The sequence below is a fragment of the Sarcophilus harrisii genome, chromosome 4 (genome assembly GCF_902635505.1).
Source record: "Sarcophilus harrisii chromosome 4, mSarHar1.11, whole genome shotgun sequence".
NCBI classification, from domain to species: domain Eukaryota; kingdom Metazoa; phylum Chordata; class Mammalia; order Dasyuromorphia; family Dasyuridae; genus Sarcophilus; species Sarcophilus harrisii.
This window is the reverse complement of record NC_045429.1, coordinates 281,527,157-281,542,739: the sequence shown is the minus strand read 5'-3', so window position 1 is coordinate 281,542,739 and position 15,583 is coordinate 281,527,157. Positions and strand designations below refer to the sequence as shown.

The 15,583-nt window shown below is 35.8% G+C and overlaps 1 protein-coding gene across 6 annotated transcripts in view; it reads left to right on the top strand.

Moving 5' to 3' along the window:
• The window catches only part of ANKS1A (ankyrin repeat and sterile alpha motif domain containing 1A), a 229,081-nt gene that overhangs the window by 171,854 nt on the left and 41,644 nt on the right, over nucleotides 1-15,583 (top strand). For all 6 annotated transcript variants that reach the window (XM_031965020.1, XM_031965019.1, XM_031965018.1 and 3 more), the window contains one exon: nucleotides 13,335-13,401. In XM_031965020.1, coding sequence (XP_031820880.1) covers nucleotides 13,335-13,401 — 67 coding nt within the window. The remainder of the gene's footprint in view (nucleotides 1-13,334; nucleotides 13,402-15,583) is intronic.

Here is a 15,583-nt window from a genome sequence, read left to right as displayed (position 1 = left end):
AACATAAGCTGTTGTTAAAAAGATACCATATTGAAGCAAAAAAAAGTGAGGAAAGGATTAAAGGAATTAAATTACCTTAGATCAAATAGTTTATTCTATTCTCTAAGGCCAGAGATAATTGAGAGAAAGAGCTAAATTCATAGCACAGTACATAGCTGCTTTAGTTTTAAATTTATTAAATTTAATGAATATTTTACTTAAATATTAAATTTAACATTTTCACCATAATTATTTGACATTGAGAAAAGAACACTAGACTGGAAATTAGATACCCTTTCCTCCCTGACACAGCTACCACCCTGATAAAGGTCTTCATCATCTTACACGTAGCTTTATTGCAGTAGTCTTCTAGTTTGATCTCCCTGCCACAAGTGGCTCCTCCAATCTATCCTGTTCTCTTACAGCTATCAAAGTGATCTTCTAAGAATAGGTTTGACCATGTCATCCCCCCAAGTCAATAAACTCCTTCAGCTCCTTATTACCTTTAGAATCAAATGTAAATGACACAGTAGATTGAGTACTAGCCCAGAGTCAGTAGGACCTGAGTTCAAATTTGACCTCAGACACTTAATACTCTGCTATGTGACTCTGGGCAAGTTACTTAACCCCCAATTGCCTCTTTTTTTTTTTTTTTTTTTTTTAAGTACCAGTGATTTTTTTTTCTCTTTATTTCTCTTTTTTTCTTTCTTTCTTTCTTTAATTATAACTTTTTATTGACAGAACATATGCCTGGGTAATTTTTTACATTATCCCTTGTACTCACTTCTGTTCCGACTTTTCCCCTCTCTCCCACCACCCCCTCCCCCAGATGGCAAGCAGTCCTATACATGTTAAATATGTCACCATATATCCTAGATACAATATTTGTGTGCAGAACTGAACAGTTCTCTTGTTACACAGGAAGAATTGGATTCCGAAGGTAAAAATAATCCGGGAAGAAAAACAACAATGAATGCAGTTTACATTCATTTCCCAATGTTCTTTCTTTGGGTTGTAGCTGCTTCTGTCCTTCATTGATCAACCGGAAGTCAGTTAGTTCTTCTCTTTGTCGAAGAAATCCACTTCCATCAGAATACATCCTCAGACGGTACCGTTGTTGAAGTGTGCGATCATCTCCTGGTTGTGCTCATTTCACTCAGCATCAGTTCATGTAAGTCTCTCCAAGCCTCTCTGTATTCATCCTGATGGTCATTTCTTACAGAACAATAATATTCCATAACATTCATATACCACAATTTATCCAACCATTCTCCAATTGATGGGCATCCATTCAGTTTTCAGTTTCTAGCCACTACAAAAAGGGCTGCCACAAACATTTTGGCACATACAGGTCCCTTTCCCTTCTTTAGTATCTCTTTGGGGTATAAGCCCAGTAGTAGCACTGCTGGATCAAAAGGTATGTACAGTTTGATAACTTTTGGGACATAGTTCCAGATTGCTCTCCAGAATGGCTGGATGTATTTACAGTTCCACCAACAATGTATTAGTGTCCCTGCTTTCCCACATCCTCTCCAACATTCCGCATTATCTTTTCCTGTCATTCCAGCCAATCTGATAGGTGTGTGGTGGTATCTCAGAGTTGTCTGAATTTGCATTTCTCTGATCAATAGTGATTTGGAACACTTTCATATGAGTGGAAATAGTTTCAATTTCATCATCTGAAAATTGTCTGTTCATATCCTTTGACCATTTATCAGTTGGATTGATTTCTTATAAATTAGAGTCAATTCTCTATTTATTTTGGAAATGAGGCCTTTATCAGAACCTTTAACTGTTTGCATTAGTTTTGTTTGTAAAAAGGCTTTTTAATTTTATATAATAAAAATTTTCTATTTTGTGATCAATAATGATCTCTAGTTCATCTTTGGTCACAAATTCCTTCCTCCTCCCCAAGTCTAAGAAGTAAACTATCCTGTGTTCCTCTAGTTTATTTAAATTGTTCAAATTCGACCTCAGACACTTAATACTCTGCTATATGATTCTGGGCAAGTCACTTAACCCCCAATTACCTCTTCAAAAAATAAAAAAGAATCAAGTATAAATTTTTAATTTGGTTTTTTAAAATTCTATAACTTGGCCCCTTCTTGAATTTCAAGTTTTTCTAACACTTTATTCACTTCCACATACTATAATACTGCCACCTAGCCTTCTTGCTATTCCTTAAATAAAATAATCTTTCTCCTAATTCCGTATATTTTTATTGGCTGCTCCCAATGTCTAGAAGACCTTTCTTTTTTCTACCTCCTGGTTTTTCTAGGTTCCTTCAGGTATCAAAATTCCATATTCTGCAGGAAACCTTTCTTAGTATCTTTAAATGCTAATATCCTCCCTCTCAGATAGACTTCAGTTTATCATATATATATATTTTGTTTGTACATAGTTTATTACATGTTGTCTCCCACTTTATGTTGTGAACTCCTTAAGGGTAAAGACTCTTTTTGCCTTTGTATTCCCAGTACTTATGGACAGAGCCCATAATAAGCACTACATAAATGTTTTATTCTTTAGTCCTGATTCCATTACAAATCATCAAGCAGTTTATCTTCCCTAGATTTTAATTTTATACATTGCAAAATGAGGGGTTTGAACTATACAAATTTTTCCAGCTCCAAATTTTTATATATCTTGAATTTGGAAACAGATTATCTGGGTGAAGACCCAGTCCCTGGCTATGAGTATGTTGTTTAGGAAGGCTGATTGTTCATTAATTTTGCTTTCCTTTAAGGCATTTTAATCCTAGGACCAAAATACTTTAATGAAATCCAGGTTCTTGGAGGAGTGAGACCAGTAGAATGAAGGAGAAAAAAAAATTTGAGTTCAGAAAGTTAATTAAGCCAGCACAGGATGTGGAAGATAGGGCTAGGAAGTTCATGTGGGAGACTTCCGTGATCCATTGGACTACAAGTTCAGTATGGAGTTAGTGTGATCAGTGGGAGCCAGAAAAGCAAATAGCATTTTAGGCTGCAGTCATAAAAGCATCAACTACTGGAGATCCTATATTGCTCAGAGGACATCTGAGCTCAGGTATGGATACCACCATTTTTAGGGACATTGACAAGGTGGAGGAGATGAGATGGCCCGGATGGAAACAAGATGAATGGTTGAAAGAATTTGTCATATTTCACCTGGAGACAAGATTTAGGGGCTATATAATAGTAACTTTCAGTATTTTGAGGTTTGACCACAAAAGGGAATAAGCTCTTTGCTTTGCTTCAAAAGGATAGAACCTAGGATGAATGGATAGATACAGTATAGCAAGACATATTGATGCTCAACATAATGAAAATTTTCTGAACGATTAAAGCTGACCCCAAATTGGAAAGATTGCCTCAGCTTTATCTTTGACTCATCACTCGACTTTAATGCCCTCATATTTAATTAGTTGCCAAGTCTTACCAGCATTTCTCATATCTCCTCATCTCTAGGCACAACAACCTAGTTCAGGGCCTCATTACAAAATGTATTCTAATAGCATTATAATTGATTTCCCTGCCTCAAATCTGTTCCTATTTCATTTTCCACATAGCTGCCAAAGGGATATTCCTGAAACATTGGACTGACTGTGTCACTCCCCTGCTCAAAAGATCCCAGTTGTTTTGTGTCTTTTAAAATAAAATACAAACTCCCATGTTTACCATTTAAAGTCCTTCACCATCTGGCTCTAGCCTTCCATTTCAGACTTATTAGATGTTGCTGTCCCTCATAATATCTATACTTTAGCCAGATTGATCTACTTGATATTCTTCATGTGGAACATTACACTATGCTTTTGTACTAGTTATCTCCCAAACCCGATTTGCACTTCCTCTCATATCCACCTTTTGGAATCCTGTAAGACTCAGCTCAAGTGCCATTTCTTATTGATTCCTTTCCTTAATTCCTCCAATTGCTTGGCACAGCTCCCCAAATTACTTTGTATTTATTTTTCATATGTTCACATGTTGTTTCCACAATAGAAGATAAGTTCCTGGAGAGCAAGCTCAAACTGTTTTTGTCCTTGGTCTGTAGTACCTAGCTTCTAGCACTTAGTTTCTGGTACATAGTGTTTAATAAATATTTGTTGATTGTTTGATTTTTATAGTCATGGAGTCATTCAAAATAGATGACTTGGGAATGTTATAGTCAAGATTCATGATATGGGTAGTTATTAAACCATGCTGCCTTTCAGCGCATGTAATATGGGAAGATCACTGGATTTGGAGTGAAGAATTCTTTTAACCGTGAAGATCTGTAATTCTAAGGTCAAGTTCAAAGTATGCTGTGAAAGAGTAGCCAAGAAATAGGTTGCCATTTTTATTTATATAATTCCTATGTTTTCTCAATCCCACTCTGTAACCTTACTATTTAAAAGAGAAATAAGAGTGGATAGAGTGGGGAAGAGGGAAAGGTAGAATTATTTGTCTGAATATCTGAATCATAGACTACTAGACCTGATACTGTTTTAATTTATCTTTGAGACTCTTAACCTTCTTACTGAAATGTGTAATTCATCCAGACTTAGACAATCAGTAACTAAGCTAATTAGAATCTACCCCATGTTCTCCTTTAACTTGTATTTCTTCATCTGTGAAGCTTAGTGTTGTCACTTTAAAAGAGACTGTTCTTTGTAAAGAAAAAAGAGAGTATTTCTACAAATGATTATGTTTAGATCTGCCTTTCATTTAGATCTGAGTTTTCTTACTAGCTCTGTCAGTAGTTCTCTGTAACTTTGGAAGTTCTGGGATTGAATTACAGCTCTGCTGCTAATTATCATTATCATTTAGGCAAACCATTTAATTCCTAAGGGCTTCAGGTTCCTACTCTGTAAAATGAAAGGTTTGTCCTGGATGATCTCCACCAGCTCTAAGTACATTCTTGTGGACTTTAGCTTCCTTAGAAATATCAAAGTGGAGTAGAATAAAAAGATCTCCAGGGCCCCTTTTAGCTTTGGTCTGCTATAATTCTGATAATCATTAGTGAACCTCCTGGAGTAAAGGAACAAGGATTAGACTAGCTTTTGCAGATTCTGGGTTTCCTGAATTAGTTGAAGTGATTCAGGGAATCACAACATCCCTGGAGTTCCAACCCAGAACCTAAAGGAAGGAAGAAAAGTATGGGAGAGCTAGCCAGCAGGACTAAAAAAGTAAACCAACTTTCCTCCCTTCAACTCATTTAACAATTTATTAAGTACCTACTTTTTAAAGTCCAAGATTCTTATAATTATCCTGTGCTTTAGAGAATTCCTTCATCAGCAAATATCCAAATCTCCTATCTGTCCATCCAAGTCAAAAGCAAGTTCTTGGCAAAGAAGAAAAGCTTATACTCTTTATCTTTGTTTCTTGGAGTGTGCCAAGGCTTTTTACTTTCTTTTCCTCTTTATATCAAAACTCCAAGTAGAAAGGAAAGAAGGAAATTATTTTCTTTTATGTTTGAATTCCAAGTCAAACCCTACCCTTCTAGGAATCTGATAGGACTGATTCTCTTTCCTGAAATTCTTTGGGACTTCTGAGGTTTTAAACATTACTCTTGCTTGATCAAGAGCAATGCTTTGGAGGAGCTTTCTCCTGTAACTAACACGTTTGTACTGTGAACAGATTCTGATTTGTTTGCCCACGCAGCTCCTACAGGATCCAATGCCTTGGATTGAATCTCTCTGTGTTATCCATGGTAGTAACCTAGTGGACTGCAACATTTCTGTAGTGAGCACTTGTCTTTTTCCATTCTTTTCTCTTCAACTGTTTTGAAATTTTTATACGCTTTATCTGAACCTTCCTGGCAGTGAGTGGGGATATTGTAGATTGGGAATGGAATTCTTTACTTGGAAAACTACCCTTTATGTGCAGTGAAAAATCTTCCCACAGTAATGGAGCCAGGCCAGGATTGTACACTCCTTAGAAATACAAAGAACCAAACAAGTTTTAGGGCTCTAATAAGAATCTATTAAATGTCTCCAGCAGTTTTCCTTCCACTTTTTTTTCCATTCACATTGAAGGTGAAATATATTGCCAGCATCAGTACTGGAAGTTCCCCAAATTCAGCAACTTGTTGGTATTTTGTTTTTGTTTTTTAAAATATCTCTTTTTGCTGAGTGCTAGCGAAAAACAGTCTTTTCATTCAAGGAGCTTATAGTGAATCTACTAGCACCTATTAATCACCTACTATGTACTAGGTACTTTGTTTGGGGGGGTCCTTTATAAAAACAAAAGCCTAAAATAGTTCCTGCCTTCAAGGAACTTACCATGTAGAAGGGGCAAGAAAAAAAAAAAAGAAAAAAAAGAAAAGAAAAAGAAAAAAAATACTTATATAGAGATATTTATAAAATATGAACAAAGTGATTTGAGGAGAAGGCCACCACTGCTGTGGGAATCATATTAGAAGATGTTGTTTGAACTAAACCTTGACAAAAATTAGGAATCTTAAGAAGGGTGCAAAAGGTAAGGGTATTCCATCCATTGGAGTAAGCCATTGCAAAGATGTAAAAGCTGAAAGGGAAGTACCATGGATAAAGAACATCAAAAAGAAAAGTTGACTAAACTCTTAAACTTTTTCCACTTTGCAACTCTTGTTTTGACAGAAAAATTTTTATGTGACCTTAGGTATAGAGGTATGCAAATCAAACATTTACTGATAATAAATCATAAAAAAATTAATTTTAAAATCAGTCTTTGGTATATGTATAATTTTACTATTTATTAAAGACAAAAGCAAATTTTCATACTAAGGAAATGTATGTGCTTATTTATTTTTACATAAAAATTAAATCTTGGCAGAATAATCAATACTTTTTAATGTTGTTGCCAAATTTTTCACAGTCCCCACATTCAGTTAAATGACCCCATGTAGAGTTGTGACCCACAGTTTAAGAAACTTTGGCCTAGACCACATTCTGTGTAGTAGGGAATAATATATAAAATTGCTGGAAATGTGGTTTGTAGCCAGAATAGGAAGAACTTTTAATGAAAACCTGAAAAATATAAAAAAATCACCTGGCAAGATAAGATACCAAATACTGACGTCCTCTTTCAGCTGAATTGCCAAGCATTCACCCTCCACTGCAAAGAAAACAACTTTGATGGCTGGCCACATTGTTGCATGCCAGACATACATTTCCCTAAAAGACTATTGTAGGTAAGTGCACACATGGAGGTCAGAAGAAGCAATACAAAGACTTTTTCAAAGTCTCTCTTTGGAATTGTGATAAATTGGAAATACTTCCAAAGAACTACCAGCATGGTATGCCCACATCAAAGAAAATACTGTGCTCTCTGAACAAAATAGAATTGCAATATCTCAAAAGAAACGTGATGCAGAAATTTAGAAATATCTCCAACTCCAAATGTCTGTATGGACTATTTGGATCCAACCTGTTGTAGAACTTTCCAGTCTCTTATTGGTCTGATCAGCCTTAATAGGACACACCGTTTCTTGACCCCACGTAATGTCATTGTGGTGCCAACTTTAACCTCTGAGGATAGGAGTTCACACTTATAGCTCTAAACAAATTGAAAAGTTCTTTAAATAATTTTGAAAAAAAATTACAGTTTCTGTAACTTGGATGTAGCAATTTGTAGAATACCTAATCAAAGCTTTCTGTTTAGCTATTGTAATTTAAAGCGTCAAGAATCAACTACTCCCTAAGTTCTAGTCATCAAAAATCAGGATTGACATTCCCTAAATATTTGTTGTTGATGATGATAATCACTTTAGTCTAGGCTGATACTCCTGGGATAGTCTGGAGAGAGCACATCAGTGTTGTTGAACTTCATTAATTCAGACTCAGAAGATCCTCTGGCAGAAATTCATATGAGTTAAATTTGTTGACCTAGTTTAAGCAACTGAGCTTCTATTGCAGGTTTTAAGTTGAAGGAATTTTTTTGTTTCATTTGCAAGGCAAAATGAGAACCCACAAATTCAGGAGGGAAGGTTTTGAAAAATATAGTTGGGTTCAATTAGTGTGAGTAATGTATCCTCTGATGTCATTGCACTTATCTGTATTCACAGTGTTCAAAATTTTAAGTGTGTAAAATTTGGTAATTGGTTCTAATCCCCATTGGAAATATGCAGTGAAAATTTAAGGTGACCACTTCAGGAGTTTCAAAATTTACACTAATCAGGGTCTCATTGGTACATGGAAAAGAAATTTTATCAGGTCCTCAACTAGATGGACCTTAGTTTCCCAATTTATCTTCTAAGTCATTCTAGTTCTACCTTCACCATGCATAGCAACTAGCTATATAGTTACTTAGCAAAATGATGTCTATACCACTTTCCCCACCTAGGAGAGAAGGCCACATGATCTGATGGAAAGGATTGTCATTTAGAGTCTAATGCCTAAGTTCAAGTGTGAGCTCAAAATTTTTTTTAGTATAAGTGACCTTGGGTAAAAAAAATCTACTTTTTTTCCTCAGAACTTCAGCTTTCTCCTCTAGAAAATGAGGGGTTTGGACTAGATAATTTCTAAGGTTATTTCCATCTAATATTAGCATTTTTCATTACATGAAAAAAACAGTGTGCTATTGTAGTACTTTCAGATATTCTTTCATTCTCCTTTCTTTCTACTTACCTTTACCAAGCCAGTGCAAGGCATTTATTTGTGTGTTTGAAGCAAGATTTTAAAATAACTTTGCCTTTGTGTTAGAGTTTGCCAGAAATTTTTGAGTCTGTAACATTTTCCACTTGGCTATACCAAAATAATTACCTTTAGGCCATAGAGAAGAATGCCTGGCATTAATAGTATGAAAGTCAAAATATTCTATTCTTCCCTGTTCAGTTTAATATATGGCTTCAGAGAGGCTGTCTCATTTTTGTCTTTTCTTAAACTTCTCACGGGACTACCTCCCTCTACCCTCTGAGCAAAAGATCTTGCCTTATATTTCACTGAAGAAAATTGAGCTCATTCCCTGAGAACTCTGCCTTCTTTCCCTAAATGAATTAAAATTCATTTAATTGAGACATCTTCTCCTACTATCCTCTTCTTCACTCTACTCTCAAATGAAAAGGTAGACCTTCTTTCTGCATGGCAAATCCTTCTACATGCACCCTTGATCCCATTCCCTTTTCTCTGCTCTTAGAGTCACCATCCTAGTTCAGCCCTCCTGATTATTACAGTCATCTTCTACTTGGTCTCCCTGCCCCTCCCCCTACTGCATTCCATCCATTCTTCAGTTGCCAAAATGATTTTTTAAAGCCATTTCTGAGTATGCCAATCTCATGAATTTAAAAGCAATTCCCTTGAATTCTTGAGAGCAGCTATAGATACCTGGCTACCTCTCCTGCAGGTGCCCCAGCTACAGTAATGCTTGTTAATCAATTGGTTTAAGATTTTCTTGTTTACTTATTGAAAAAATGTTACAGAAACATTCGTTCTTTGCATGAATTCTTTTCAACTACCTTTTTTATCTGCCCCAGTCTAGAGATTCTTAGACTAGCGTTATGGATCCCCAAGTCCATGGATAGATTTGTGGAGGGTGAAATTCTGTGAATTTGAATCTAGTATGTAGGGGGAAAAATATTTTCCACGAATTTATAAATAAAAATATTTCCTTCAGTTATAAATTTTCAAAACCAAAATACTATTATGAGAAGGGATCCTAGGCTTTACCTGACTGCCAAAAGGATCTGTGACACAAAACATAGTTAAGGACCCTTGCCCACCTATGTATTTCTTATACTCCCAATAGCAATCATATAGATGCCTCCACTTTCCTGCTCTTCTCGGCCCTCCACTCCTCCCTCCTTCCTTCCTTCCCTCCCGTGTAATTAATAAAAATACTTATTGACCATTTTCTATTTATTAGCACTGTGTTGGACATTTGAGGGCTGGGGAGGGGCCAGTGAGAAAGCATGAATGTTATTTAGTGAAAAGAGAAATGCGTAATGTTGGAATTACACAGATAGGGGCTAATCTCTGTTTTTTTGTTTTGTTTTGTTTTTTACTAGCTGTGGATTCAAATTAATATAGTATTGTAGTGCTGGATTTAGAGTGAGAGTCCTGGAGTTTAAATTCCAGGTCTAATGTTTTTATGACTATGCATAAATAACTTAACCTCCATTGGCCTCTATTTACTAATTTATAAAATTGGGCCAGTTGATTTCCAAGGTCACTTCCAATTTCATTAGTCTATGATTGACAGTTGTCTCTACTTTTCTCAGAGTAACTGAGTAAAATTCTTTGTAAACTTAAAATACTATATACCTATTTCATATTATAATATCATATTCTCTACTCTCAAGGAGTTTTCAGTCTAGTTTAATAGACTAGGCTAACACACCTAAGGAGTCCATTCAGTACTTGTTACAGTGTCAGATTATATGGGATAAATTGTAAGAATTCAGAAATGTAAAGAAAACTTTGAATTAGAATTCTTAGAGAAAACTTCCCAAAGGGCATGTGAGAATTAAGCTGGATAGATGGGGTTAAGTGGTACTTCCGTATTATCCATCCTATACGTCTTTGTTACCTGCTTTAAGATTTAAAGCTGCCAAAAGGAAATTTTGTTTTCCTCAGAGATAAGATTTACACTGTCCATTTTTGCATTTTCAGAGTTTGAACCTTGATACTTGAATTTTAATCAGGACATCAAGTGATACATTGAGCAGAAAAATCTGTCTCTGTGATTCTTGAGGAAATAGTTTCCAAATCTTCTGACTGCAAGGAGGAAGTGGTCATATACTTTTCTTCTTAGGTGTTTTGTGCTGCATTTGTTTGCCAACCAAAGATATGTGAAACTGCTTCTCCTTTCATCCAGTTTCCCCCTCCCCATGGGTGTTAGGCACAAGTATTAAGGTCTTTTTGCTTCTGTTTAGGGGAGAAAATATTTAAGATTCTGTACAAAGGTTTCTCCTTTCATTTTTTTTGAAAAGCACTGTGAGAGTTTTTTTCTCCTCATCTCTAAGAAGCAGATTGGATTTCTTTTTGGAAGGAAGAGAGAAATTTGCATTGGCTTGTTCCTGCTACTCTCTAGGTTCCTAGGATATAATTGACCTGGTTATGTTGACTTCATCAGGGGAATCCTAAAGAGAGTGTGCATTTGGCTCATCCCAATGTTCTGTTATCATAGGCTTCTTCCTTATTACCTGGTGAGAGCTCAGAGCACAGAAACCACAACTGTGAATGTTCCCCTTAAGTTGCTGTTGATCCCTAAGAACAAAACCTCTAGGTCTGAGATTGTACTTACCCAGAAGATCTTCCTTGAAGTGGCATTATTAGTTTAAATAGACATAACTAGTTATGGTGCCTAAGCTTTTTGATGAGCAATGCAAAGAGGATCAGACTGAGAACCAAGAGAAGATTCAAATTCTAGCTCTGCAACCAGTCATCAACTCTTTCTTCCCTCCTCCCTACTCCATGTGTAGTCGGTTGCCAAATCCTGACAGAAAAAAAACTGTTTCTTGAATCCATATCTTTCATAATCTCGTAATTCACGTCCTTATCGCCTCTAACCTGGAATGTGGTAATATTCTTCTAATTGGTCTCCCTACTTATGATTCCAGCCTAACTTTACAGCTTGACTAACTGTTCTCTGGGCACTCAATCTCTCACTTCTATGTATTTATAGAAGCTGCTATCCATGCCTAAAATGCATTGCTTCTTCAGCTCTACCTCTCTGATATCACCTCTTCAGTGAAAACTTCCTCGATTTTCTCAGTTAATGCTGTCCCTCAAATTATTTTAGGATTATCCATCTGTATTTCCTCAGTAGAAGACAAGCCTCCTGAAAGCAGACTATTGTTTTTTGTGAAGTCTGACTTAGCTCCCTGTTGACCTTTAGGGAGAGTCTTAGTCTTTAGGGAGAAAAGTAAAGAAGATGGACGAGACTCACCATCAACTTCCCTTTTCCTTGTCCTCCTGCAAAGTGACTCTGGCTTGTCTTACTTCACCTCCTAGTCCCTCCTACAATTCTCTGAATACACCAAAAGATTGAGCCAGCACAGAATAGTGGGAAGGGCCATTTTCCAAGCATATGCTAATCGAGTATTGTCCAATAGGTAATTAGCCTTAAGTGCTCGGTTGTCTGATTCCAGTGCACCTACTCAGAGTTTCAGCCCTTTACAGTTTTTAATCCTACACTTTGCTGTTAGCACAATGCTTTGTGATATAATAATTAGATATTTAATAATTGTTTTTTGAAATTGAAACTGACTATGAACAAGCCTCAGTTTCATTTGTGCAGTGAAGGAGGTTGGATTACATCATCACCCTGGTCCTTAAGACTTCTTAGCTTCTGTCATTCATTTGATCTTTATAGTCCTGAGAGGTAAATTACATAAGTAGTGTAGCCTTCAAAGTTATAGGAACTGAAGTTTAAGGAAGCAGAATGCCAAAGACATAGGTAATAAATAGCAGAGCTGATTCTGGTACCTGGGTCTTCTCAATTCCAGTCTCATGCTTTTCAACTAAACCAAGCTGTCCTTGATGATATAGATATACTATCCTGGCCTGCAGAGTTCTCCCTTGATAGAGTGAGGTGTAGCCCCATCTCCCACTAGCAACAAAAGCCTCTTACCCATTCTAACAAATTGCAGCATGACTGATTGCATATGTTGTTGCATCTTTAGCCTAACTTTTTATTCTTCTTGTTTCTTAACTCCACTGTAGCTAGCAGACTAGCTTTTTTGCTAAGGATCTGACAAATCTAGGAGGAGAATCAGAAACAATCCTAATTTCTCTTATTCCAACCAATCTAAATTGCTTGGTGTGTTCTATCCCACCTATGTAAAACTACATGTGTGTAGACTGTCTCTTATTTCCTGATTTATAGACCCTTACCCATTTCCCTTCTTCTTCAAGAATCATTTTGGTTGCTGCTTCTGTTTATCAGTCTTTTCCTTGTTTCCCTGCAGCTTAATTGTAATCTTCATCCTCAGATGTTCCTAATGTACTTTGGCACTTTTTTTTTTTTTTTTTGCCCCTTTTCCCATTTTACTTTTTCTATATTTATTTTTATACATGATCTCTCTCCTTTATGAGATTGAAAGCTTATTTACCAAGAGCAAGAACTGTGCCATTTCCCATCATTGTATCTTTACTACATAGTATTTTTAGATGTTTCTTAAGTTGAATTGAATCCATACCCCTTGCTGGCCATTTCTTTACTTCTTTGAAATTTGAAGCTTACTCCTTTGAAATTTCTTCCAGCAATTTGGCTTCTGGAATGGAGTTACTTATAAATTTAAAATTTATTTATAAATTACTATGTGAGTTGTTTTATTGGAATGGATTCTAACCCTAGGGATACCCAGGCTTCACCTGATTGGAAGATGAAGTCAACTCTCTTGCAGCTGTAAGTACTCTAAAATATCATTCAAATCTAATGGCCTTTCTTCTCTTTTGTTTTTCTCTTTTTACATTTCAGATTGAAAAGATCATGAGCTCAATTGGGGAAGGCATAGACTTTTCTCAGGAACAGCAGAAGATCTCAGGTACCCTTTTAATGTGGTCACATGGTTTAGTTGGATAGAGCATTATGTCAATAGGATCAGGGGCCAAAGATGTTCCTTTGAATAGGCTTGCTGTGTTTACGAGAAAGCACATCATGGAAAGAATACTGAATTAGGGTTTGATTCTATGCTCTGCTCCTGTAAGCATTTAATCTTCCCAGACCTCAGGTTCTTCCTCTTTTTCCCTATAAAACATGCAGCTAAATTTATTATAAAATAAATAATTACATTGGCATGGCTAACTGAATAGCCCTTCCCTCTATGCAGTATTAGCCTTTCCCAATGATAAATGACTTTTTTGTCTAAATTTATCCTTTTAATCCAAACAGCACAACTGATTCTTTTATCCTAAAACAATCCCTGCCATCAGTTTTGGGAATTCTAGTGTGGGAGTCTAGTGTTGTTGTTATTTTGTATTCCAAATGTACTTTACATAATAGATGTGTTCCTAAAGATATGTGTGTAGATTTAATTTTGGTCAATCAAATTCTTTTCAAATGTACTATAATAAATGAGCTATTAGTCATCTCATTCATAAATTTGGGTTTTGATATGAATTTGCTAAAAGTTGGCATATCCTTGTGTCAAACATAAAAAGACTTACCTGGGTGAATTTGGTATTATTATTAGCTCATTATATGAGTAAGGACTTTATTTTGGCAAATGTCAATCTTCTATTATAATTAGACATCAAATAAAATGAAAGACAGTACAGTACAGTAACAGGTACAATGAACTCAAAGTCAGGGGACTATTGTGCACTGGTTTTGACCCTTAACCTGTTTAACATTGTATAATCCACTTAACTTCTCTGAGCCTCAATTTTCTTTTCTGTTAAATTAGGGTACCTCAAAGGATAATTGTCATCAAGTGCTTCAGCATTTTAGAGAAGTGAGTTTTTGATAGCACCAACATCTGGACCATTGAAAATGTGATAGAACCTTCTTTCTTTCTTTTCTTTTTTTTTTTTTTTAATCAATAGTATTTTGTTTTTTCAAATACACATAGTTTCCAACATTTATTTGTGTAAGATTTTGTGTTCAAATTTTTTTCCTTCCCTTCCTTAACACCCTCTTCGTCAAGATAGCAAGCAATCTAATGTATTTTAAACATGTGCAATCCTTTTAAACATATTTCTATATTTGTCATATAGAAGAAAAATTGGACCAAAAGGGGAAAAATGAAAAAGAAAAAGCCAACAAACAAACTAATAAAAGTTAAAATATTGTGTTTTGATCCACATTCAGTCTCCTTAGTTTTCTCTCTGGAGGTGTATGGCACTTTCCATCAGAAGTTTATTGGAATTTCCTTGAATCATCTCATTGTTGAAAAGAGCAAAGTCCATCACAATTGATATCACATGATCTTGTTGTTACTGTATACAATGTTCTCTTGGTTCTGCTCACTTCAGTCAGCATCAGTTCACATAAGCTTTTCCAGACATTTTTGAAATCGGCCTGTTCATCATTTCTTATAGAACAATAATATTCCACAACATTCATATAACATAATTTATTCAGCCATTCTCCAATTGATGGGCATCCATTCAGTTTCCAGTTCCTTGCTACTACAAAAAGAGCTGCTACATTTTTGCACATGTGGGCCCTTTTCCTTTTTTTATGATCTTGTCTAGGATACAAAACTAGTAGTGAGACTGTTGGATCAAAACGTATGCACCTTTGGGCATCTAGAATCTTCTTAAGATATCTCAAAAAGAGGCAGTATACATACATACATATATATATATATATGCTCTTGTTAGCAGCCTTCTTTTCAGTAGAGCAATCACCACAAGAATAGTCAGGTGTTAAAGTCCAAATCCTTTATTATCTCCTTCAGAGTTCTATCTCCTTCATTTGGGGCTCGGCTAGTTTTTTTTTGGTTTTTTTTTTATAGTAACTTTTTTGGAACCCCATGCCAGGGTAATTTTTTTTTTTTACAACATTTCCCTTACTCACTTCTGTTCTGATTTTTCCCTCCCAACCTCCCCCCTCCCCTAGATGGCAAGCAGTCCTATATATTTGAATATGTCCTAGATATCCTAGATACAATGTATTTTGCAGATCCAAACAGTTTTTTGTTGCACAGGGAAATTGATTCAGGGTAGAAGGGAAAAGAAAAACAAAAAATGCAAACAGTTTCATTCATTTCCCGTGTTTTTCTT